Below are 24,019 nucleotides of genomic sequence, written 5' to 3'. Positions count from 1 at the left end.
AAAAGTTTGATTCTAGTTCAAACATCAACCTCACAGTTATTTTCTAATCTTTAAAGTCTGAATATGTTTTTTTCTCTTTTTGTCTTATTTTCTCACTTTCTGCACTGAAATTCACTTTGAAACAAACAGCTATGACTAATAAAATGTAGTAAAATAAGGCAAATGTAGCATTTATTACACCATAAAACACAGTGTCCAGACCCTCAAAATGCAAATGCTTATTCTTTACTCTCTTTATCTTCTTTCTTTGTGCTGTCATTAACAGAAAAGTCACTAAAAATGGAGGGAAAACAGATTAAGATGGTTTGGACACGTTGAGAGGAAGGACAGTGATTATGCTTAAGTTGGAGCTATCAGGGGAGGCCTAGAGGAAGACCAAAGAGGAAGTTCATGGATGTATTGAATGAAAACATACGTGTGGTTGGTGTGAACAAGGATAGGGTTCAGTGGAGGCAGATGATTTGCTTTGGCAACCCCTAAAGAGAGCCGCTGAAAGACTAAAAAGAAGATGTTGAAATCATGGCTTCAGCTCTTGCTCATATACTTAAAAAGTCCCAGTAGTTGTCACATATCTAGGTGTGTGAAATTTGTTCTCCACATTTGATCCATCTTCTGGGGGAGCAGTGAACTGCAGACACAGCCTGTTTCACTTTTTCTTCTTACTTTTTATTCAACCACTAGCTGCAGCAGGTAACCAGAATCTCCACATCCAAGCTGTGCAAACACCCATTTTTTTATTTTAAGATTAGATTATATGCAGATAATATTTTGATCTATGTACAACATGCAGAGCAGACTCTTCCTGAGAGAGTCAGTCTATTAATTAGAGCACAAAATTATCTTGTTCGTGAAGATTCTCTTATATCCAGTTGATGTCCTGAAATTCAGCCAGGCCATCTGGATTTAAAATCTTCTTCCTTGAAACGTTTAACATGTTTCAATGGCATCTAAGTGGTTTCCTGAATGAGTGATAAAACGTTACAAGGAAGATTTTAAATCCAAAAGTCATGATTCAACTTCAAGACTCAAAATTATCTTGATATGATCAAGAGGCATGAATCCTGTCTTCTGCCACTGAAAAGCAAATCTAGGAATGCAGTAGCTTTGGCTGCTTCTGTAACACTTTGCCCAGGTGTCGGACTTATGTAAGTACCGATTTATCATGTAGACTATCAGAATTAATTCATCCTAAATTTATTTTCCTTTAAAAACAATAACTGAGTAGCCCTTAATTGTATAATTCCATTATTCTCAATCATGATTAGAATTGCATAAAAAAAAAAGCTCTTAATTGGATTCCATCACAACCATCTTCAGGTTCAATTATTTCAAACGTTTAATGTATAATCCAAACTCCCTGAATTAGCCTAGTAAAACTACAAAATCAGGTTCAGCAAAGTGGAGCAAAGAGATACTTAGCAATCACAGATTCTGCATGTTGTCCCACTTAAAAAGATGAGCGAGGTCCGTCATGTTTATAAATCTATAACATACCAGCCCACAATCCATTTATCAGAAAATGGCAGCCGTTTGTGGGTCGTAAATGCTGCACTCACTCTAAATTTTAGTTTTGTCTCGGATGTATCATATAAATACACTGCAGATCAGTTTTCAGACCACCCTCTAAGAGAGCTGAAGCACGTTGAAAATGTATAGGAGTGGGAAGCTGAACAAAACAATATGAGAGGGAGATTTATGATTAATGCCTTTTTCCATCCTTTATCAAATTACTTATTTAAAAAGGGACAGATGCAAGGTGTTACATCAATCTGTGTCGCATCCCTGGATAAACCTATTCGTAAAAACTATATTGTCCTACATAAAAATCCTTAGCTCAGCAGTGTTGAAGCTGTACCTCTTGGCTTTAATTTTCTCATGACCCTAAAAGGTCATGGTGGCTGACAAGTGTCAAAGTCAACTTGTTGCATTAAAATGAAAAATCCTGTTTCTTCTTGTTCCAGCTTCATCTTCACTCTGCTGCCCTATTTCTTTTGTAGCACACAAACTCACCACAGAAAAAAATGAGCCGGTTTTCCCTGCACATTTTACTTTATGGCTAAAAATACTAATATATAAGTTAAGTTATAATATAATTTTCCAAATATTGGAAGTTTGCAGTTTTGTTGCACTGAGCTTTTTTTCTGCATTGCACCATTTAGCTTAAATGTTAGGTCCATTTTGATTTCCCTTCCACATTTGCATCAGTGTCTTGTCACTACAGGGTATCCTGGTGATAAAGAGCCTTTGTCAAACAGCCATTTTGGTCATCAAAAGATGTGATGTAAGATCAGACAGATGCACTTTTCTCCCTTTCAGCTTTGTTTTTCCTCCCTCAGAAGACCAACCTCTTAAAGAGCCCCTGCTCTGATGTCCCACTTTTTCTTGTACAGTTGACTTATGATGGACTAAACCTATTATAAACAAGAAAATACATAACAACTTTGGTTTTTTGTGTCCTCTCCTCTGCACCTGGATTTGATATACAATCACTACAGCTATTTCCTATTTGGTAACAGAATCCTTTCAAGATCCACTCTTATAAAAAAAATGTGTTTTGATGTTCTTGTGGCTGTTTTCTGATTATGGGGACAAATTAAGCTACAATTGCATTTCTGTGTTTTTCTTAATTCAAACTGTTTTGAATCAGAAGCAGAAGAATAAATGCCGTTAGAAAAAGAGCTTATTTGTGACGTAGAAAATCCACGGGGGAGGCCACGTGCTCCCTGCTCCAAGCTCTCAACAATAGGGAGGGGAAGAGGGCAAATTTCTAATGAACTAGTGCTGCTCTGCAGACACTATGTCCTAGAAAATGACACATTTTTCTTTTATTTAGGCTAAATACAGCATAATCATGAATAAAACACCACTGGGAAGGCTTTTACTGTTAGGTACCAGGAGGGGCCAGGGCGGCCGATATTGTTTTTGATTCACTTCCTGTTTTAGTTTGACACTTCCGGTTCTGGTCACTAGTTACACTCGTTGTCTTTACCTCATTGATTGTTTTCACCTGTTTCCACTTTAGTCACTGTATATATTCTTTGTCAACCCAGTCATGGTCACAGGATCGTTTCGTTTGTTTTAACTCTCACGAGAATAGTCGATTAAATTCGAGTTATACGTATCCGCTGGCGTCCTGCGTTTGTGTCCACCACCCGACCCTGACATTTACAATAGATCGAAAGATGATTGAAGTGGGTCTTTAAACAGATACATCCTTATGCTTTTTGTCATCATTTTCTAAATCTTCCTGATGCTTTTTTCTTGCTTCAAATTAGTGATTGTGATTTTTATAATTCTGCTGTCCTTCTCTCCTGCTTCAATTTGGATATTTCTGGTTGCCTATTCTGGTTGAGTTACTGCCTGCTGTGTCATTTGGTATTTTTCCATTTCTGTGTTTTTATTAATGAATCAGAATAGTCTGTCCACCTGCTTCCATTTGATATCTCCACCGCCTCATTGACAGAAAAGGGGTGTGTAACGTCATAAATCCTGCACTGTTTGCAGTAATAAGCCAGCCTAAAGTGGCAGTGTTCTTAGAAATAACTGAAGGAGCCGAGTGACTCCCCGTCAACATGTGCACTTCCTTTCTTTCAAGAGTGCTCCAAACAGGAAGAACTTACACTAATATAGTTTCCGTTTTTTCTCAGCTATTTGCATTAATTTATGGTTTTATTCTTGCTTTGAAAAGATGAATTTCCTTCATCTGTGCAATAATGCAAATTATTCCATTTTCTCTAGTTGCCTAGATACGCTCATTTGGTATTAGCTGTTTTCCCACATTTGTTTGCCCACTCAAATGGTAAATATCTAAAGTTGTGAAGACATTTTTAGAACCAACGGAGCTTTTGTTTAGACATATTGATATTTTCTGCTTTCTTTTAAAATATATTTTGTCCACTTGATGACCTCTAGTGAACAATTGACATGTATGCAGTGTGTGAATAATTGCACAGAGGTTGTTCGAGTAAAAGTTATCAGACGTAACTCATTTCTTGTGCTTCCAGTGAAAGATTACAGAGCACTGCAGGCTCCCTTGCTTGTTCAACTCCCTCTGTGGACATATGTGAGCTTTGTGTGTGTGTGTGCGTGCGTGTGTGTGCACGCTCCTGCTCATGTGTTCTCTTCCCTCACATTTATTCCTGCACACTTGACAGAACTGTGACCTAGTTTGCTGGACAACTACAGCGAGTGGACTCCTCTGTTTTAGAAATCTTGTATACTTTTAGCCTCTTACTTTGTCATATAAGAGCAACCCAAGTCAACTTCTAGATGTAAAATACAAAAACAAAGAAAACAAAGGAATATGAAATGGAGAAAAGAATAAGAGCATCTCGAGTGTGTGTAAGTGTGGCTGACTGTGTATTTCATGCCAGTGCTGGAGGCCCCGTGGCATCCTGCTGAGGCCCAGAGCCAACGATCTGCTCCCCGACCCTCTCGTGGCGGCGCAAGAGCATTCATCGAACAAAGTTCTTTCTTTGTTGGAAGTGAGCATGTTTTTTTAGCATCGTAGACATATTTTATGTTATCGCAAACAGTTGATTGCATTATTGTGCTCACATTTCAGCCGCGCTGACATGGATTATTCAAGCTTTCATAACCAATGCACAGCGCTTGAGGGCTGGGGCTGCAGCTGTCTGACTTTAATTTTAAGATACGAATATTTAGCCTCAAAGATATGGACTTTTTAACATGGAATGCACAGCTGAGATGCACAGACTGCTATTTTTTAGGGACCCATCTTAACCAAATGCCAAAAGATGTGCATGGTAGTATTTAATTTTTCCTGAAAATTTTGTTAAAACTCAAGCCAAAAATGTAGGTATTTCTTACTAAAATCCATTGCTGTTTTCATGAGAGGTGGAGATATTCTCAGTAATGCAGTTTGTCATCCTGTGCAAATATTGTTTTATCAGATTCCTCTTCCTTAAGTGCCTGCACTTAACCATGTTTGCTCGGCACAGATTTGCAAAGAATAACAAACAGCACAAAGGGTGATAGGGTTTTCGCAAGCTGACACCAAATTTCTGCTTCCCAATTTAAGTTCATCCATCTTTTAAGCTTCTAGATGTCCGCTTGCATTGAGTCATCCACGGCTCTAGGTAAAGGAATGCCTGCATTGTGGCAGATGGTAGGCATAACCTGGCAATGCTCTCCCTCCATCCAAAGCACACTGCCCACATGGCTGCCAACTCTCCCACGTGTTTATTTTCCTCAAGGGGCTCGATCTGCTCATTATTTGCTGAGAGAAATATCCCTCTTCAACTCATTCTCCTGCAGTCTTTAGCAGCACATTATGGTCTGTAGGGCCAGTCAGCTCAGATTCCCAGTTAGGGAAGAGGAAATACCACAGTTTAAAAACAAACAATCCCAATGAATGAAACTGCTCTTCCTAAATATAGTATCTGTTCTGTTTGATGTCCAAATTATAATAGTCTCATTTTTACTCTCGTTTTAATAGGTGTAGTTCTTTTCTTGTCTCATGACTGCAGTGCTTCTTCATTCACCTTGGAATATCTTGCCTGAGAATATCTTCCACCAACATCTTTGATTCTTCTTGTCATCCTTTGTGTCTTAAGCGGCAGCTTGCAATCACCCCTACCAACTGTGCCAGAAACGTCTGATTTTGCTATCATTCACTGTTCCTCTAATAGCCTAGCACACACACACATATTCTGCTCCAATCCCCCTCGTTGCTGAGTTATCGGAGCGGTTTTCCTTGAGGCTGGATGTGATTAGATCCACTGGTACATGGTTTGACCCAGTTCCCATGATTCCATGTTCACGTTAGCACCAAGGCCGAAGATGTTAACAAGTGACATCATTAAAGCACAGATCTCTGTTGCTTCAGCCATCATGTAGGGTTTTGGGAAAACTTGATGACTATATCTGACATGAGAAGAACACGTATTTAGTGCTGCTCTATTTCTGTCAGGTTCATGAAGAAAAGAGAACAAAGCAAGTCTCTTTTTATAAAGATGAATTTACACGCATTATATTCCTCAAGAATGGCACGGTTTGGGGAACAATTATAGGAAGAGGCTGTGCAGACTGTGCAGACAGGAAGTGGAAGTGAGTGGCTGCTTGTTAGTGGGCTGTGGGTGTGGTTTTTATTTCACTTTCAGAGGTCAACTGTCTGTCCAATTTCACTTTTGTGGCTCTAAAGCTCTTCTTAAAAGGAAGGGCATGCAGTCCTCTCTTAACGGCTGAATAATCATTAGGAGCACATTCTGTAATGCAAGTTTGTGGTAATGTTCAGGGAATTTCAGTCATCCTCTGTTGTCTTGTAGGATTATAGAAGGCATGTTGAGCTCTGATAGAGCTGGAAAGGATTTTTTGAGACTTTTAAGGAGTTTGCTCTTTTCTGATGTCATAGCCCCATTTACTTCTATGGCTGAGTAGTTTTATCTGCCTCACAGGCAATACAGCTTCCTTACAGTATTGAGCTCAGTGTTTGTTTTCTTAGTGGACACGGGAACAGCTCAGTATCTCTGCTATGCTGTTCCTATGAAGGGTTGGCATCCGGGGTCACAGAAACAGCAACAAAAACACTAAAAACGTCACTGTAAAAAGTAAGCTATGCCCAAATTATCTCGGTATTGTCCAAATGAGCATCATGGCAAAAATTCCTCTTTTAAAATGTGTAAAATTATCAGATTCTAATGACATAAACAGGCCATTTTTGAATGTGTTTTCTCGCTGTGAACATACTTTACCGTAATTGTTTTCTGTTTGTATCTTCACAGGGCAGAAAAGACAGAGGTGCTGAGTGAAGATCTTCTTCAGGTGAGGGAGGGTGTTTCCTTCTCAAGTTTGTACAGGAGTATAAATCTCTGACTGGCAATAAACACATCAAACTTAAGATTAGAAGGGATTAGTAAGGTGTTTAAAGGCATTTGATGGATGTGGTTATGATGCCTTTGTTTGAGCACAGGAAGCCAGTGGGTCTGTAAAAAATGGAAGTGTGTGTAGAGGCCTTTCACAGAGTCCTTTGTGCATTTGTGTGCTTTCCCAGGTGGAGAAGCGTTTGGATCTGGTCAAACAGGTGACTCACAGCACCCACAAGAAGCTCACCGCCTGCTTGCAGGGTCAGCAGGGGACTGAAACTGAAAAGAAATCTGTCAAGTCACCTTCGGCAAGTACCTGTCTATCTATCAACCAATAACAGAAAATTGACGCAAAGTGTGATTGTTTCTGGTTTAATCATTGTTTTATCTTTTATGTTTTTAGAAAAAACTGCCGCTCACAATGTTGGCACAGTGCATGGAGGAGGGAGCAGCAGTGTTGGGGGATGACTCTCTCCTGGGGTATTTTTTTTTTCAAGTGCACTCATGTGTACACATGCACAAAGGATTGTTTAATTGTTGCTTAGTTCCTAATTACAGTTAACTTTATTTGAATTCATGTTTGACTAAAAAAAACAATAGAAAGATGCTGAAGCTGTGTGGGGAGACAGAAGAGAAGCTGGCTCAGGAGCTCCTTCAGTTTGAGGTGCAGATAGAAAGAGATGTGGTGGAGCCTCTCTATGTGCTTGCTGAGGTGAGCGTACTCTCCTGGTGTATAAAATACAATTCTTTAGACATTAAATGACACACAACGATGTGTCGTTTTGGTTCATTCTTTTGAAAGCTTTCCCTGGAGTATGCTAAAACTGTGTTACAGGTCGACATCCCCAATATACAAAAGCAGAGAAAACATTTGGCCAAACTAGTTTTAGACATGGACTCGGCTCGGACAAGGTGAAGAAACATTATTAAAGAAATTCATTGGAATATTTTGTGCAAAAGCATGAAAACATAACAGGAATTATACTGATGTTGTTGTGTTTCCTAAAAGATATCAACAGTCATCAAAGTCATCCAGTCACCCAAGCACCTTACAGCCTGGTGCCAAGTCTGAGTCGCTGAGAGAAGAAATGGAGGAGGCAGCAAATCGGATGGAGATTTGTAGAGTCAGTCACTAACAAGACTAAATCATATTATATCTTCTATACATACTATGGCCCTCACATGCTTTTTCCCCATCTACCTTAATTTTCAGGATCAATTGTCAGCAGATATGTACAACTTTGTGGCCAAAGAAATAGACTATGCAAACTACTTCCAGACAGTAAGTGCATCATAAAGTCAAAGCTTTAAAGTCAGTGCAAAATTATTTATTATTATATTGTTTATGATTTCTTTAACCTCTTCAGACCTGGCGTCCACATATGTGGACATCCCATTGTAGGTTATATTTCCACAGCAGTAATTAATTTTTCCTTAACTGTCAACGAGAAATAAAAAAAAATGGTTATCAAAAAAAGTTAATTTTCTTGCTGATGGCACTGTATTATTTGCACTTGTGCATTATTTTTCACTACATACCGGTTGTTTAACTAGCTCTCTTTTCCCCCCATTCAGTTGATAGAAATGCAGGTGGAATATCACAAGAAGTCATTAGAAATTCTTCACGGTGTCTTGCCACAGATTAAGGCTCACCAAGGTGAGTCATTCTCTGTGTGTGTGTGAAGAAAGATCTGCTCTCTCTGCACCTGAGGCACTGAAATCATGACAAGTACAAGATATGTTACAAGCTCTCAAAATACACTCAGCAGTTTTTTTTATATTTACATCTAAGACCCCCAATTAAATCTAGCGCCTACAAATCAAGTTTATGAAATATTTTTCAAATGGTGTAAACATTTTTGCAATAATTACTGGGCAATGTCAGCTCTGATGGAGGGATTTTTATTCCAACCATGTAATTCTAGCTGCTTTTTTGTTTTGCAGAGGCGTGGGTGGAGAAGCCATCATTTGGCAAGTCTTTGGAGGAACACCTGAATATTAGTGGGAGAGAGATTGCCTTTCCCATAGAAGCTTGTGTCACCATGTTGTTAGAGTGTGGCATGCAGGAGGAGGTACAGCACACACACATCACCTACGCACTCTAGGTGTGCACATTCAGAAATAAAAATATTTATAATAGGGGCTGAACACATCCACCATCCATTACGTTGTTTTTCACTTGTAAATATCGGGTGCACAGGTGAGGTTAATTATGTATGACGTGGTTCCATGTAGGGTCTGTTCAGAGTGGCCCCGTCAGCCTCCAAGTTGAAGAAACTAAAAGCCTCCCTGGACTGTGGAGTTATTGATGTACAGGAGTACTCCTCCGACCCACATGCCATTGCAGGTGAGCTTCACCCACACAAAATCATGTTTAAAGTCCATTTCCACTGCGGCTCTCAATTCTGCCTCTGTTATTCAGTAATAAAGCTGGAAATCTTTCAGCTTTAAAAAAGAAAACAATGCATTTTTTAAATTTTACCTCAAAATTCAGTCTTTGTGCAAACATTGGGTTTAAATGTGTTTAAATTGAACTGTCTTTCCGTAAAATTGCACTCATATTTTAATGAAAAGGTTCATAGATGCAATCTATGCAATACTCAAATCAGCTGCTAATCACGCGGCAGCAAAGTATACCAGCTTTAAAATAAAATATAAATAAAAAAAATTAAATAAATAAATAAATAAATAAATAAAATTTGTAATGTTTTTTTACAGTTTACATGTTTTGCAGACCGCATGTTTTTTACACTTTTGCAGCTGTATTTATTTAATATTTATTTCTTTATTTAATAAGAATCTCATTTTTGATAATAATTGTTCATAATAATTTTAGTAATATTTTTAATTATCTAATATAAATGTAATTTGTGATGTCCTTTATTGATGTTATATTATATAGATTATTTCTGAATGTCGTGTTGCTGCCACAGATAAATGAAATTTCCCCATTGTGGGATTAATAAAGTCATCTATCTATCTATCTATCTATCTATCTATCTATCTATCTATCTATCTATCTATCTATTCTATCTATCTATCTATCTATCTATCTATCTATCTATCTATCTATCTATCTATCTATCTATCTATCTATCTATCTATCTATCTATCTATCTATCTATCTATCTATCTATCTATCTATCTATCTATCTATCTATCTATCTATCTATCTATCTATCTATCTATCTATCTATCTATCTATCTATCTATCTATCTATCTATCTATCTATCTATCTATCTATCTATCTATCTATCTATCTATCTATCTATCTATCTATCTATCTATCTATCTATCTATCTATCTATCTATCTATCTATCTATCTATCTATCTATCTATCTATCTATCTATCTATCTATCTATCTATCTATCTATCTATCTATCTATCTATCTATCTATCTATCTATCTATCTATCTATCTATCTATCTATCTATCTATCTATCTATCTATCTATCTATCTATCTATCTATCTATCTAAAATGAAATAAATGTAAAACATATAATCCATTAAGATGAGTTTATACTATCAATTGAGGCAATGTTTGAAATTTAGGAAAGTAGAATAGCAAAATAGATTTACGGCAGTCTTCCTCCTCTTTACCCCACACTGTGCTTTTCCCAGGCTGCCTGCTCAGATAGTGCTGTCTGTTACACATATGAGTATGGAATCTGTGTTGAGCAGTCCCAGTCTGGCAGCTGCACTAAATGTGAGGGCCAGCTAGAGGGGAGTGAGGACATGGGGCATCTCCCCACCAGTGAGGAGAGAAAGCCGGTCCCTGCTGCTGAAGCTGATCATTTCTGTTCTAAACTGGCCTTGTTTTTCTTCACTTACAGGGGCTCTAAAATCATACCTCCGTGAGCTCCCCGAGCCTTTGATGACCACTGAACTTTATGATGAATGGATTCAGGCCTCCAAGTAAGGACATTTTGAAACAGTTCAAAGTCTTTATACAGAGAACAGTAGAGAACGCAAGTCTAGAAAATGTTTTTCTTCTTCTTTATTTTGCTTAGTATTCAAGATATGGACAAGAGACTACAAGCACTTATGGGAGTTTGTGAAAAACTTCCCACAGACAACCTGAACAATTTCAGGTCAGAAACCTTTTTCTGTCTTTATGGATGGATGGATGGATGGATGGATGGATGGATGGATGGATGGATGGATGGATGGAATATTAAACAAGTTAACACTTGTGTGATATGGTGCACATATTTATAATTGGCTTGCTTGTAGCTTAAACTGCCACTGTGGTTCCAGAAGTTGATCTGACTTAGTACAGATACTACTGTTCACTTAGCTTTCTTTAGCTAGACTTCTGTACAATAACACCCACAATGGAGATCATAAACTCCACTTCTGTGACATAAAAAAGATTAGCTTGATTGTTGAAGACCTTCTGGGACTCAAGATAAAGGCTCTGGAGGACATCATTTTGAGAAAATGTACTGCATCAATGCAGAGGGTGGTGTTTTTCCACACCAATAAACAATTAATCTTTTTCTCAATGTTCTCAATGCTATGTTCTCACCACCCTCGGCAATGCAAGTTCAAGCAACCACTCTCAATGAAAAGTCTATGTAAACATACATAAATGTGCTTCAAGGACTCTGTGTTCAAAACTCTTACATTCATGTGTGGCTATGCACATTTTTGATGTTTTTTTTAAACCAGATTGAGCTTTGACCAATCAGGAGTAGGTAGTGGTGTAGATGATGTCCATTCTTATTCCATTGAAGTGCCAACTGTTTGTAAATTGATCATGGAGGAGAAATTAATCATTGCAAATTGTTCGTGCCCGCATTATACAGCACCAAGTCTTTTATATATCGGAGTAGGACTGTGAAAGAAAAAGCCTGGAGTAAGATTCACAAGGTTTGCACCGCTTCAACATTTCGCACCAAGCCTCTTCCAACTGTAGGTGGCAGACGTGTTAGTAAACAGTAGCAAAAGGAAAAAAAGAAGAAACTAAACACACACACACGTTCAATAGTGTGCATTAAAGCTTTCTTGAATTTGCATTAAATGTCCGGAGAATGCAAACTTTTAAAATGAATTTTCATGGATTTACAGATACCTAATCAAATTTCTGGCCAAGCTGAGTGATTATCAAGACTCCAATAAGATGACTCCTGGGAACGTGGCCATTGTCCTTGGACCTAACCTGTTGTGGACCCACACTGAGCCGTACGTGAACACAGCAAATTCCTTATTTATATTAATTTGTGTCGGACTGGAAAGGTAGCACTGTAAAATTACAATGGAGCTCCAATGTCTTGTGTTTTCAGGAACATGACAGAGATGATGACCACTGTCTCTCTGCAGATTGTTGGCATTGTAGAGCCTATCATTCAGCACGCTGACTGGTTCTTTCCAGGAGGTGAGGTGACATTGGGATGGATGCACTTAAACTGAACAAACGTATATCCTATTCAAATACCTTCCTTTGTCCCAAAATGTTGAACAAAATTATCTATTATTTGTTCAAATATTAGACTGACCCTGCGACAGACTGGCAACCTGTCCAGGGTGCCCCCTGCCTTTGCCCGCAAGTGGATAGGCCCCGGCAGCCCCTTGACCCCGAAAGGGATAAAACGGAATAGAAAAATCCAAAACGAATGTTCAAATATTCATATAGAAGTAAGGATTTTAAGTTTGTGCTAGGCCTGTCAAATAAATTGCAAATTTATCGTTATCGCGATATCAAGCTGTACAATATGCGTATTGCAAAAGTCGGCGAAAATTGCAATAAATGGTCACCTTAAATGTGCTAAAACAATCTTATGGCTGCTTGAACATTTTAACGAATCAAATAAAACCCTTTATGCATTTGACCAATCGGATGGAACCCTTTTATAATAGAAGCTCACCTCCCACCTAGACGAGGGCCATTTGGAATGTAATTTAAGTTATTTTAGCTTAAATTAAATTACACTGTTGCAGTGAAATGGAAATGATGTATTTAAATCGTGAGTTTTTATCATATCCTGCTGCCCTAATTTGTACATATTTTTCTCTCTTTTGGATTATACCTTTTACATGTTTTAGTCTGGTCGAAAATCTGTTGTGTATAAGTCAAAGTTATGTTTCCTCATTCCATAGAGATTGAATTCAACTTGACAGGCAGCTACGGGAGTCCGATTCACACCAATCACAACTCCAACTACAGCTCCATGCCCTCACCAGACATGGAACAGTCTGACCGCAAACAGCAGCATGATCAGAGTCGTCGCCCGCTGAGCGTCGCTACTGACAACATGATGCTGGAGTTTTACAAGAAAGATGGGTATGATGCCCAGTGTACTCATTTACCACTCACCTTGTTTCCTTCTTTTATTTTCCACCCCTGACAGAGGATGTAGTGTTTACCTGTGATGTAAAATACCCAACGTGTCAGAAATGTTCATGCGCAACCGTGATGGGAGCATCCTGGTGTCAGTTGTTCTGACTGCACCCTTATGTTGTCAGAAAGCACCGAGAAGAGGCTGCATTTCTTGAGTGGCACTGTCTCCATGGCAACATTTCTCTGATGGGGAGCTGATGGTTACACTTCTTTTTTTTCCTCATAAAATATTTCTCCACCGCTATCTTACCATCCTCCCACACTCAGCTTCTCTTTCACAGTCTGGCAAGCATGTCACCTTGGCTGAGTCATTCATTTAGATTGTGGAAAACAACAGAAGGAGAAAACGAAACGTTTTGCTGAACCCAGAATATTTCTGAAGAAATCTGAACAAAAACAGCTGAAAGAAAATGATTTAATTACGATGCTTAGAGAATTTCTAAACAAGTTGAGAATTTAAATTCTATATAAAAATTTATAAAAATGTTTTGTTGTTGCATAGTTTATTTTAGATATCAGATTTGCTTTTCCAGACGTGGTTAAATTACCTCAGCTTTTTTTTTTTTAAAGTGGCCATGAGCAGGAGGACCAAGCTACAGAAACAAGCTAGATCCATGTAACAACTGTTTTATACTGTTTTTTGTGTACTTTCTGAGATCTATTTTCATGACTGAAAGACATAAATGACACTGAATACAGTTGGTCTGAGCCCATTATGAGCCCATTTCTAGAGAAACAGAGAGAAAGCAGTTGCCAAATTGCTGTCAACAACAGTTGCAGTGAATCAAAATATACAGTACTTAATATTTTCATTTAATAGCTGTTCATGTAGAGAAAAAAAGGAAATCACAAAGATCAACACAAATTAAAAACATTTTTGAATCACAATGGCCAGCTTTCACTTGCCCAGAAAAATCTATTTCAGAATAAAGGTATGCAAACTCTAGGTTGAAGTAAACCAGAAATAAAATCCTGAAGTTTAAATTCCAGCAGCAATGGCTTACCAACTTGTTACTTGTTTACACTTTAAGCTTAAATGCATAAATGCATGTTTTATTTTTTTTAGTTGTTGTGTTTTTGTCTTTTTTTGGTGGGTGGGGAAGGTGTTGGGGGGTGGCAGCAATTTTATTGAAAATATGCTTTAGCAGCAAGGCTAGGCTTGCATTGGTCTCTTTGATCAGAGAGAAGGTTGCAATTTTTAGGGACTTACCCAAAGCTGCAGACAAAGGTAACAAAGGTATGGTGATCTTATACCATCCTCTCTTGAACACCCCACATCCTCCTCCCTTGATCTGTTGATTTTATTTCCATATCATACACAGGACTGAGCGCATCGTGTTTGTTAATAATGCATGTATTTCTTGTGACCACTTATCCCTGTTGCCTCTCTTTTCCCCTACTAACGCAGCATTAGGAAGATTCAAAGGTATTGTTTCATTTCGTTTTCCCACTTCCCTCCCTCATCTGCTCCTCTCCCTTCTTTAGAAAGATGTTACTATCATCTTATGTAATGCAGCTCTGCGTATGTGTTCCTCTCTAGTATGGGCGTCAGAGTTATGGATACCACATGGGTGTCTCGCAAAGGCTCGTCCACGCTGACACGCAAGCCTTCCTCCACCCCTCCAGGCATGCAGGGACCTGGCTCTCCAGCAGACACTCTCATCCCGGAGCAACCTGGAGAACTCACCATTTCTCCCTCTGCCACACCTCCACCTGCAGAAAGGCTCTGGTAAGTCACCAGAAATGCTGTCTCCTCCTTCTAGACACTGCCGCTCCTGGATATTCTCGTTGTCATCACCATCAGTCGTCCCGAGTTTCTGAGATATGTGACAGTGTTTTAAAAAACTGCCAAGCTTCCATCTGCAAATCCTTGTAAGCATGTCCACTCGCTAACTTTTTGTTGTAGCTTGGCTGTGTCAGCTTCAGTTTGAACTTACTTTAATCATTTTTGTCTGTATTTTCCACGCTCAACTTGATTTTTACATTTTCATGCTTATCACATAGAAACACACCAATAATCCCCTCATGGTCACTGGCTCCGCCCACACGGTGGGCAATGAATAACTCGGTTTCTACCTTGGCTGGCTTTCCCCTCATTTCCTTTGGCTCTTTCAGCCCCTGAAAGGGTTTTGTGTCTGTTTCACACTGCCCTGGGCTGATAGCAGGAACTGGAATGCAAAAAAAAAAAAGAACAAGTCTGGTAGGTTTAGGTCTGATGCTCACCACATTCAGCAGGAAGGACATATCCACTTCAACCTGTCAAAAATGTCAGCTATCAAAAGATCCTCAAAGCTCGATGCAGTGTACAGACACAAGGCGATCACAGAGGAGATCGCACCCACTTTATTATTTGGTTTTTGGCAAATAAATGTTATTTTCTTTGCTGGGTTTTTTCTGTTTGTCCATGTTTTTTCACTAAACTGACTCTGTGCTAAGCTTGGCGCCCACCACCTCCCTGAAAATGCCGTTCCTTTTACCTTTTTTGCTTAAACCCTTTTTTTTTTTTGCTTTGGACCAACTAACTCGCTAACATGACAGCACATCAGAACAGCACACCCTGTATAGCTCCAGTGCGTGTCCTTGTTTAGTCATCAGAGCTGTTTTATTTGTGCTGTCTATTCTCTTAATATCTACAGCTCAGACAACATGTCGCCCAATCGGTTGGACACCTTTCATGCCCACCCACCCTGTGGGGAAGACCGCCCACCCCCACCTTACCCTTCCTCCACTTGCCACTCAGGCCCCCATCACTTCTACCCCAAACCCCCGCCATGCACTCGCCCTGTGGCCCCAGGCCCTGAGTCCCAGCCTCCCGCCTCACCCCCACCCCCACTGCGGTGGTCTGGCTTTACGCCCCCTGCCCCACCTCCTTCTTCCTCCTCCTCTTCCTCCTCCTCATCACTTGATATCAATTCAAATCCAAAACCCAGCTGTCTGCACTTTACAAAGCACACCGCACCTGGTGAGGTGTCACATGCCCCCCCACCAGACACAAACGCTTCACCGCTTTATGTCAAAACCCCCTTGGTACTGACACGCCATGACCAGACCCTGGGCAATCCACCTAGTCTCCCTTCGTCTGTGCCCCCGCCCCCACCATGGGCTGCCTGTCCATGTGCCCGAGAGAGAGGACCCCCCAGGCTGACTAGGTAAATACAACACACCCACGGCGCCTGTGGATTCTTTACAGAGTGGCACCTCTCTTTTTCTTCTAACTCGCTGGTTAGGATGTGCGTTTTCCTTTTTTTTAAACCCCGCTTTTTAAATAGCAAACCTAAAATTTTGATACAATGTCCAGTGATATGGGTAACCTAGCAACCAAGGATGTTACTGGCTGACAAGGTTTGACTTTGTTATTGAAAAGGCCAAAAAAAGACATGGCAGTGCTGCGATGAAACATGTTCTCCCAATGTTGGTTTTTGTTGTCAATGGATTCATTGTTGTTTGTTTGTTTTGTACAAGTATTGTGCAAAGTCAAAAAAATACAGCACAGAATATCCACATGCTCGTACAGAAAACACCAGCAAGGTCAGCAGTGTTGCTCTTGTTCAAAGGGATCCTGACACCTCACTGACTCATAGGACTTTGGTGTTACAACCGTACAGCCAATGTAATGTGATCAAATCTGCAGTCTTAATGATGACTCTTGTAGCCTTCTAGGTCAGATATTTATATTTTGTTATTGTTGCAAACTTTGGCAGCAGTTTCCCTTAAACCTTTGTCACAATTGCCTTTATGGATGGAGTCAGGCTGTCTGGGCAAACCTGTACAAAGCACGCAGGTGACCCGCTCGAAATAACAAGGTCCTAGACTGCTCAGTGAGTCTGTAAAATGAAAATGTTTGTGCACATTTTTTTTCCTGAAGGCATGATGCTGGCGACAGGTCGTGGTAAAAACTCATACAGCACGCAGTGGTGGGTAAGGGTGATCTTGGTGAGACGCAGGCGTGTCATTAAACAATTTTTTTTTTGACTCTTCCAAAATCCTGGGGACTGCGCAAGGGGCCCGTGAGTAATGTTTATGTGATAAGTGCTCCTCGCGTGCAGCCTGGCTGTTAGAAATTTGGAAATTGGAGAATCTGAGTGTAGTTTTTTGTGTGGGCTTCCTATGGGTACTTACATATCACGTGATCCCCCCTAAGTGTGGCATTCGCAAGGGGTCAGTAAAACTAATGACTGGAGTGTGGCGTAAGGGCACCGTTCAACAGCATCATCCTTATGTCATAACTGCGTGCGACTTACAAGCCTTACAAATACTTCATGGTACACGTACCACAATTACAATTTTACTTCTCATTTTCAATTACACCGGTTGAGGTGGCCACACAAATGGTGTATGCCCATATAAGCCTTTACTACCTTCTTAGTAGGCCTAAAGGGCTTTATAGTCACAGTCTTATTCACCCATGAAGGCGAATCCACTACCCAACATTGGCGCAAACATAAAACCACTAGTGGCAATGTGGGGTTCAGTATCTTGACACACAGGTCAACCGCTCTACCTTTTCACCATGACCACTCCATGGTAAAAGGGGTGTCTTGCAGGTGCCTTAAGAGAACTGCAAGACACACCTGCACTCCCCTTGAGGTGCAGCCGCTCCACTCTGCGATCCTCCACGGGCCAAGACAACGCAAAAGCCTGCAACCCCCACATGGGTCAACCCCTGTACACCTGCATGTGACTAAGGCCTATTTTGACATCCAGACTAGTATAACTATGTTGCTACTGAACAACCTAAACATGCATGGATGGAAATCATCTGATAAATAGCTAGTTTTCAGTACAGATTATTACAACTGCATTATACCTTGGATAATATTTTTCCCATTCTTCACATTAAGATGAAGGACAACCAGGTAGAACTTTCTTTAAAACCTTAGGATGATCATCAGATTTAATGTCTGATGTCAGAAGGCACTCCACTTTACCGTGAATGAAAAGATTTGTAGAAAACGTGCTGCATATTTTCAGGGGAATGACAGGAGCTTTTTGTCAGCTCTGATCCTGGATATTCTCCTGGCCTGTCTTTTATACGTGTGCTTTGACTTTTGTAATATTTTTATTGTGCGTTCATAACTTCCCATTATGTTACATCATGGTGATGCTGGTGGCTTTGACTTGTGACCCTGAAGCACTACTTGCAGTTTTGACAAAATACACTCAACAAAAAAACATACTTTGTGTAATCTGGTGCGTTTTTTTTTGTTTGTTTGTTTGTCATTGTTATTTGTCTGTTTCTTTTTTTCAGTACACTGAAGAGTAAGGAACTTTCCCCTGTAATTGGACACAAACCCATTCAGGTTCCAGGTCCTGTAGCCCCTCCCAGCTGTAGTCCACAGAGCAGCAGCCAGTCCCCCCTCTCTACAGAGCACAGTCCACACACTCTGCGCAAAGGTCTGCTCTGCCTTTACGTTATCTTCTTTTACATCTTATAGGAAGAGAGTTGTAAAGCTGTTTGTTGCGTCTCTCAGGTTCTAAGAAATTGGCTCCTGCGCCACCCAAAGTCCCATACGGGCAGTCTGGAGGGATGTCCGACCAGTCCACCAGTCAGCCATCACCTGTTAGCCTTTCTCCAACACCTCCTAGCACACCCTCCCCTTATGGACTCACCTGTCCACCAGGGCAAGTACCCCCCTCCTCCCCTGGGCAGACTCCACTCGGGGCCCTCCACTCGCTTTCGTCCCCACCCTCTTTAACTGGAACGCTCACCAAGTCACGGCCAGCCCCAAAGCCCAGGCAAAGACCAAGCTTACCCCCTCCTCAGCCGCCCACAGTTCCCCCAGGGATGCCTGGCATGGCTACATCAGCAGTTTCTCAGCCTCTGGAGCAGGGCCTTCTGGATGGGCTTTCACCTGGAGAAAGCATGTCTACAGGTAAACAGCAGCTCTTTGCAACGACACCCCCTTCGCCACCACAGGTGGGGCTGCAGCGGCCTCCTCTCAGACTCGCTGTGGCTCTGTCTAATTTAGATGGTGGACGAGTGTAGGACCCTGTAGGACTGTAGAGACAGAAGACCCCCATAACTGACTATTCCCAACCAAGTTTCTAAATGAATAAAAGTTGCCTTTTAGACGCCCATGCCTGAGATGGTTGCAAAGTGAATATTAGAAAAATGCTTCTGTAAGCAGCCTTACTGACTTATGTATTCATTGTTTGTGTTATGTGATGATGTTTCTGGATAAGGTGTGGAAACATCAGAGAAACATAGCTTGTCCTGCTTGTATGGAAGTTACCATTAGATTCATCCTGTGCTCTCTGTTTATCTGTGTTACCGAGACCCCCCCCTCACCCCGAGGCAGAGGTAGGTCAGAGGCGTACACAGTCCACACCAGACAGGTGTCTCCTAAACAAATTTTGATAACCCCCACCTAATACATACAGTATGGTGTTCTGATGATGAGGTGTTCTCTAAATAATTCCACTTATTTTCTTACTTTGTTATATTTATCATTTTCTTATCCCCCCTTTGCTAACATTGTGTACTTTACAGCTGTGTGAGGCCAGGGATTCAATGTGGGCTAAATGTGAGGGGGACTTTTAGGGTAAGCCAGACCGCCCCCCCTCGCCCCATGCTCTCCATCTCACTGCCTGGCCTCGTACTGTGGATGCCTCTGGGGTCTCCTGCAGCCTGCCTCAAACACGTGTAGCTCTCAATCAGAACATGCTCCTCTTTTAGCAGTGTGTCATTCTCATTGCGTCTTACTTTAACGAATAATGCACGGCTTAAGGACTTCCCAGAGTGTACCCCGCCGCTGTCACATTACAGACGCCATCGCTTTCCAAAGGTTCCTCTTCCTTTTGTTCCGCAGACATCCCTCCCTCTAATGCCGCAGCCACTTTTTATCAGGGGTCCATAGATAACCCGCTCTCTTCCTCCAGCAGGTTCATCGCTTTTTATAACCTCTGCTTTCTCCTACTACACTGCCACGCCCATCTCATTCCTACACAGAAATAGTTAAGCATCTATTTGGACCTTCAGCTTCCAGTAAATGGAGCAGAACCCTAGATAATCTGTATTTTTAGCAAAAACTATAAACAGCCCCAGAGATTTTCATTGTTTCTCGGCATCTCGGTGCCATTTTTCTCCACATACTGTACATCCTGTTGCCTCTGTGTTGGGTTATGTGGCCATTGTTGTAGACTTGCAACGTGCCATTGTAAAGTCTTCGTGACAGCTTGTTGTATTTAATCTGACTAAATTTTTGTTGCCGTCGTCTCTAACGACACAAAAAGTTGTGATGTGCCATTCGAGTTTGCTGGTATGACTGAGAGAACACTCTGAAAACATCCCTGTGTAGAATGTACATGTAACCTACTTATTCCTTCATTCAGGCCAGACATCATACACCGCTTACCACAAGTCCTGACTCAAAACAATTAATATTATTTCTGCTCTCTTCTATTTTCACACCTCATGATCATAATCATATGCCCCCCTCCTCCTCCTTTTGCTCATTTACACCATTTCCACTACTCTGCTCATCATCTTTTACCTTTCCCATCATGCCCACCATTAGATATCTTCAATTATGAAATCCCCTCCATCAATGTCAATCTGGACAGCCTCATCGATGAGTTCAGCGGCGCCCCCTGCAGGAGGTCCCTGGCAGTGACAGACTCTCCAGAAGGGGATGCTCTGGCTGAGGAGGAGCCCCAGAGCACCATCCTATGACCTATGACCCTGAGGCATCCTTTACCAGCAACTCCCCGCTTCTACACACAAACATATACACCTCCTTCATGGCTAAACATGCTCTTCTTAACTGTTGCTGAAGCTCATATTTTACAACAGCTCGCTATAAAATTCATGTGACTCCAAAAACACAAAAATGCCATGGAGGAACAGTTGCCTTTAAGAAGAAAGACTGGAACACAGATAAGTATTAAATTGCATACGATTTTTTTTTAACTGCTTTGTCCATTTTTGTTTTGTGTTGTTTTTTTAATCATTTTTGCCTTATTAGAACAAAAGTTAGAACACATCATAAAAGTTTAAAACCTGACATTGTTCAGCACAAAGCTCATTCTCAGGCGCAGCCTGGTTTTATTGCTCACAGGGTATTGAAGCTTTCTGCACAGTAAAAATAAAACTTTTGACATGAAAATACAAGCTTTGCATGCACAATTAGAAATATTGTTGATGTAACCTTAACCTGCTATGTTTTATTATCCTTTTTTTTTTTCGTCAGACATTTCTCTTTGTATAGATCTGCTCACTTGTTACTGTACCTGCACAGATGATAAGAATGTTAATGTAGATTGTGCTTCTGTACTTCTATCCTTCTTTTGTTTGAGAAAAAAAAACTTATTTTTTTAATTTATTTTTTGCATGACAAGTCAATAAGATCTACCTGCTTTTGCTTCAAGGCCTCAGAATAGCAGTGCTTTACTTTCTGTGTGTTGTTTATTCCCCCCACCCTGAGAGCAAGCGTACAACCTGCTTGTTTCTTTGTCAGTTATCTCTGATTATGAATGGATGACTACACTGACTTTCTGTTCATGTGATTTTTTTTTCTTAACTTAATTTTAAGTGCTTCAGGTTTGGTTATATTCAGCCCAAAATGTAAATACAACTGTACATTTACTGATGTATATAAAGTTGAGAGGAAACGTTTATGTGAAATGCATATCTTGAGAATATAATAATTATAATACATGTGCTGATATTTATTGTGTAGAAAATGTAATGATAAAGAAATCAATGTTATTTTTGTCCCTGCACACAATGAACAGATGTACTGTAGATTCATAATTTTTTACTTTAACACCAGGTTACTACAATGCTGCAGCAGAGAAGCAGAAAATTCTTTCTGCTAGAAATCAGCTAAGGCCTTTTTCATTTTGTGTCCTGAGCTTTGAGGTTCAGGCACACAGGAGTTTGAGTGACTTGCACATTAAAACCCTGTGTTATCCATTTTTTTTATTAATCTCTGAACTGAAGAATTCTATTTGAATGATCCGATTTCTCAGCTCCTACATGGATCCGTCTCAGCCTTCGCCGTTGGACTAATTATGTTCTAACAGGACAAAATGGAGAAAAAAATTGAAAACAATTTCTTTGTTTCCAAGACAACAAATGAGAGTGCAGCAGCGTCACTTTTGTGTTTGATACAAAATGTCTTAAGGCGGTAATTTTGTCAGTTAAAGTGCAATTACAGTGTTTACTGATCCACCTCACTCCAAAAAAAGTCACCTTTTCCAAACATTCACAAAAGAAGCCATTAATTTCATTGCAAAGCAATCTTTTGAGTTGTTTTTTGTTTCAATAAATAAACGATCAGTCTCTCCTAAAGGGATCTATGGTATGCTTCAGTGTGTGTTCTCAATGGATTAGTTTTAAAGATTTTGGTGATGTTGATTATCTTAATAGTTGTGGTAATTATATGACAATAATTGCAAGTGCCCTCACTCTGGTTGTTACTTTGGAACTAAAAGGCCTACTATCTGTGCTGAATTCATACATGTGTACAAGGAGGCAGGTGATTCTCTGAATGTGACTAATGCAAATTTTTCTTATTGTGTAATGAGCATTGCGGCTCATGAGAAATAGTATTTGAATGATGTCAGTAAGGGTGTGTTGGCATGTTTTTCCTTTTGTTGTTGTTTGTTTTTTTCCCAGATCATGGCAATCTTAGTGCTTTCGTGCATCATGTCTGAAACTTGCAGCTAACTAAAGGCATGCTTTCATATTCATATTCAGTGTGGTTACCATGCTGCTAGAAGAAAAACTCCTCTAAGAAATGGGAGTCATGATATTTCATTTTTGCTAGGACAATAACCTGACAGCAAATGTCAAACATATCCATAGGAGTGATTGTTTGTACCAAATGGTTCACCGTTATATAGTTTTATCTTTTTAATAACTATTGGCTTTTTTATCTATCATCTTACTAATGTTGCTTCAGCCCATTTTATTTAAGGTTCAAATCCGAGGATAAAAGGTTTCATGCATGTACTTCGTAGATAGTCTTTTGATAGTTCATGTTTGTGTCAATCACAATCTTGAAGGATTGTTAGGGGGAATGAAGAGAAGCAAAAAACAAAGAGATGGGTTTAAGGCAATGTGAGGGTGCAGTGGGTGGTCCTTTAGCAGGGGGTTTCAGAGCAATACAGTGAAGGACTGGAAGTTGCCTATGGATGTACTGCCTCCTTCTGCTTTCACAACTATTGTACAAATAAAATCTCCCGCTTATCAAGCCCACCTCCTCTCCCCTTTCTGCTTAGCATATCGAGTTGAACACAGTGTGTACTGTGAAGCCTTCCTGCAATCCTTATCAGAATGTCAGAACTAAATATATATATATTAAACTTTACATTTTTAATAATCATATCTAATGTGGATTTATTTCTATTTTAGGTGCATTTTACTTTGTTGACAAACTTTTGTGCTATTTTTTCAGATTTAAGGTAACGTTAGCAATGCCTGTTTTGTTTTTGTTCACGGAGAAATACTTTGAAATTTTGAAATACTTTGTCACCTTTTTACAGGTCAACTTATGGTTTTACTTTAAGAAATAAAAGTACTTAAGTTGTGTTAATTTTTTGTGTTTATTAGTCATTTCCAGCATGAGTACCATTTTCTTATCCAAAATAGTTAAAATTTAAACTCATATATGTCATTCTTTAAATGTTTTCCCCGCTGCTGGCAGGCAAACCAATTCTTATCTACATTTTTTTTTCTTTTTGCATTATCGACTGTATGGGTGTGACTGTACATACAGTATCTAAGCACATTAAAGGGATAATAGCTTAAGAGTTATATCCTATCTGAAATAGAAATAGTCTCTGAAAACCGACTAAAATTAGGTTAACCTGAAGAGGAAAGTATCTTTTAGGTGTGAAACCTGTACG

General features: G+C 39.9%; 1 protein-coding gene across 5 annotated transcripts in view; it reads left to right on the top strand.

The window, feature by feature from the left end:
• The window catches only part of LOC101169113 (rho GTPase-activating protein 44), a 32,004-nt gene extending 8,506 nt beyond the window's left edge, over positions 1–23,498 (top strand). The window contains exons 2-23 of one of the 5 annotated variants that reach the window (XM_023957516.1): positions 6,744–6,783; positions 7,013–7,132; positions 7,228–7,304; positions 7,425–7,536; positions 7,660–7,736; positions 7,834–7,948; positions 8,038–8,106; positions 8,400–8,481; positions 8,769–8,896; positions 9,060–9,171; positions 10,662–10,743; positions 10,839–10,919; positions 11,899–12,012; positions 12,114–12,205; positions 12,928–13,111; positions 14,577–14,594; positions 14,709–14,897; positions 15,805–16,317; positions 18,417–18,562; positions 18,640–19,041; positions 19,659–19,710; positions 20,686–20,794. In XM_023957516.1, the coding sequence (XP_023813284.1) occupies positions 6,744–6,783; positions 7,013–7,132; positions 7,228–7,304; positions 7,425–7,536; positions 7,660–7,736; positions 7,834–7,948; positions 8,038–8,106; positions 8,400–8,481; positions 8,769–8,896; positions 9,060–9,171; positions 10,662–10,743; positions 10,839–10,919; positions 11,899–12,012; positions 12,114–12,205; positions 12,928–13,111; positions 14,577–14,594; positions 14,709–14,897; positions 15,805–16,317; positions 18,417–18,562; positions 18,640–19,041; positions 19,659–19,666 (2,761 nt within the window). In that variant the 3' untranslated portion in view covers positions 19,667–19,710; positions 20,686–20,794. Of the gene's footprint in view, positions 1–6,743; positions 6,784–7,012; positions 7,133–7,227; positions 7,305–7,424; positions 7,537–7,659; positions 7,737–7,833; positions 7,949–8,037; positions 8,107–8,399; positions 8,482–8,768; positions 8,897–9,059; positions 9,172–10,661; positions 10,744–10,838; positions 10,920–11,898; positions 12,013–12,113; positions 12,206–12,927; positions 13,112–14,576; positions 14,595–14,708; positions 14,898–15,804; positions 16,318–18,416; positions 18,563–18,639; positions 19,042–19,658; positions 19,711–20,685 lie in introns of all 5 variants that reach the window. The other 4 variants (XM_023957513.1, XM_023957514.1, XM_023957517.1 and 1 more) reach the window with 4 other exon arrangements.
• The last annotated feature ends 521 nt before the right edge of the window (positions 23,499–24,019 follow it).

The sequence above is a fragment of the Oryzias latipes genome, chromosome 8 (assembly GCF_002234675.1).
Source record: "Oryzias latipes chromosome 8, ASM223467v1".
Classification (NCBI taxonomy): Eukaryota; Metazoa; Chordata; class Actinopteri; order Beloniformes; family Adrianichthyidae; genus Oryzias; species Oryzias latipes.
This window is presented reverse-complemented; position numbering and strand designations above follow the sequence as displayed.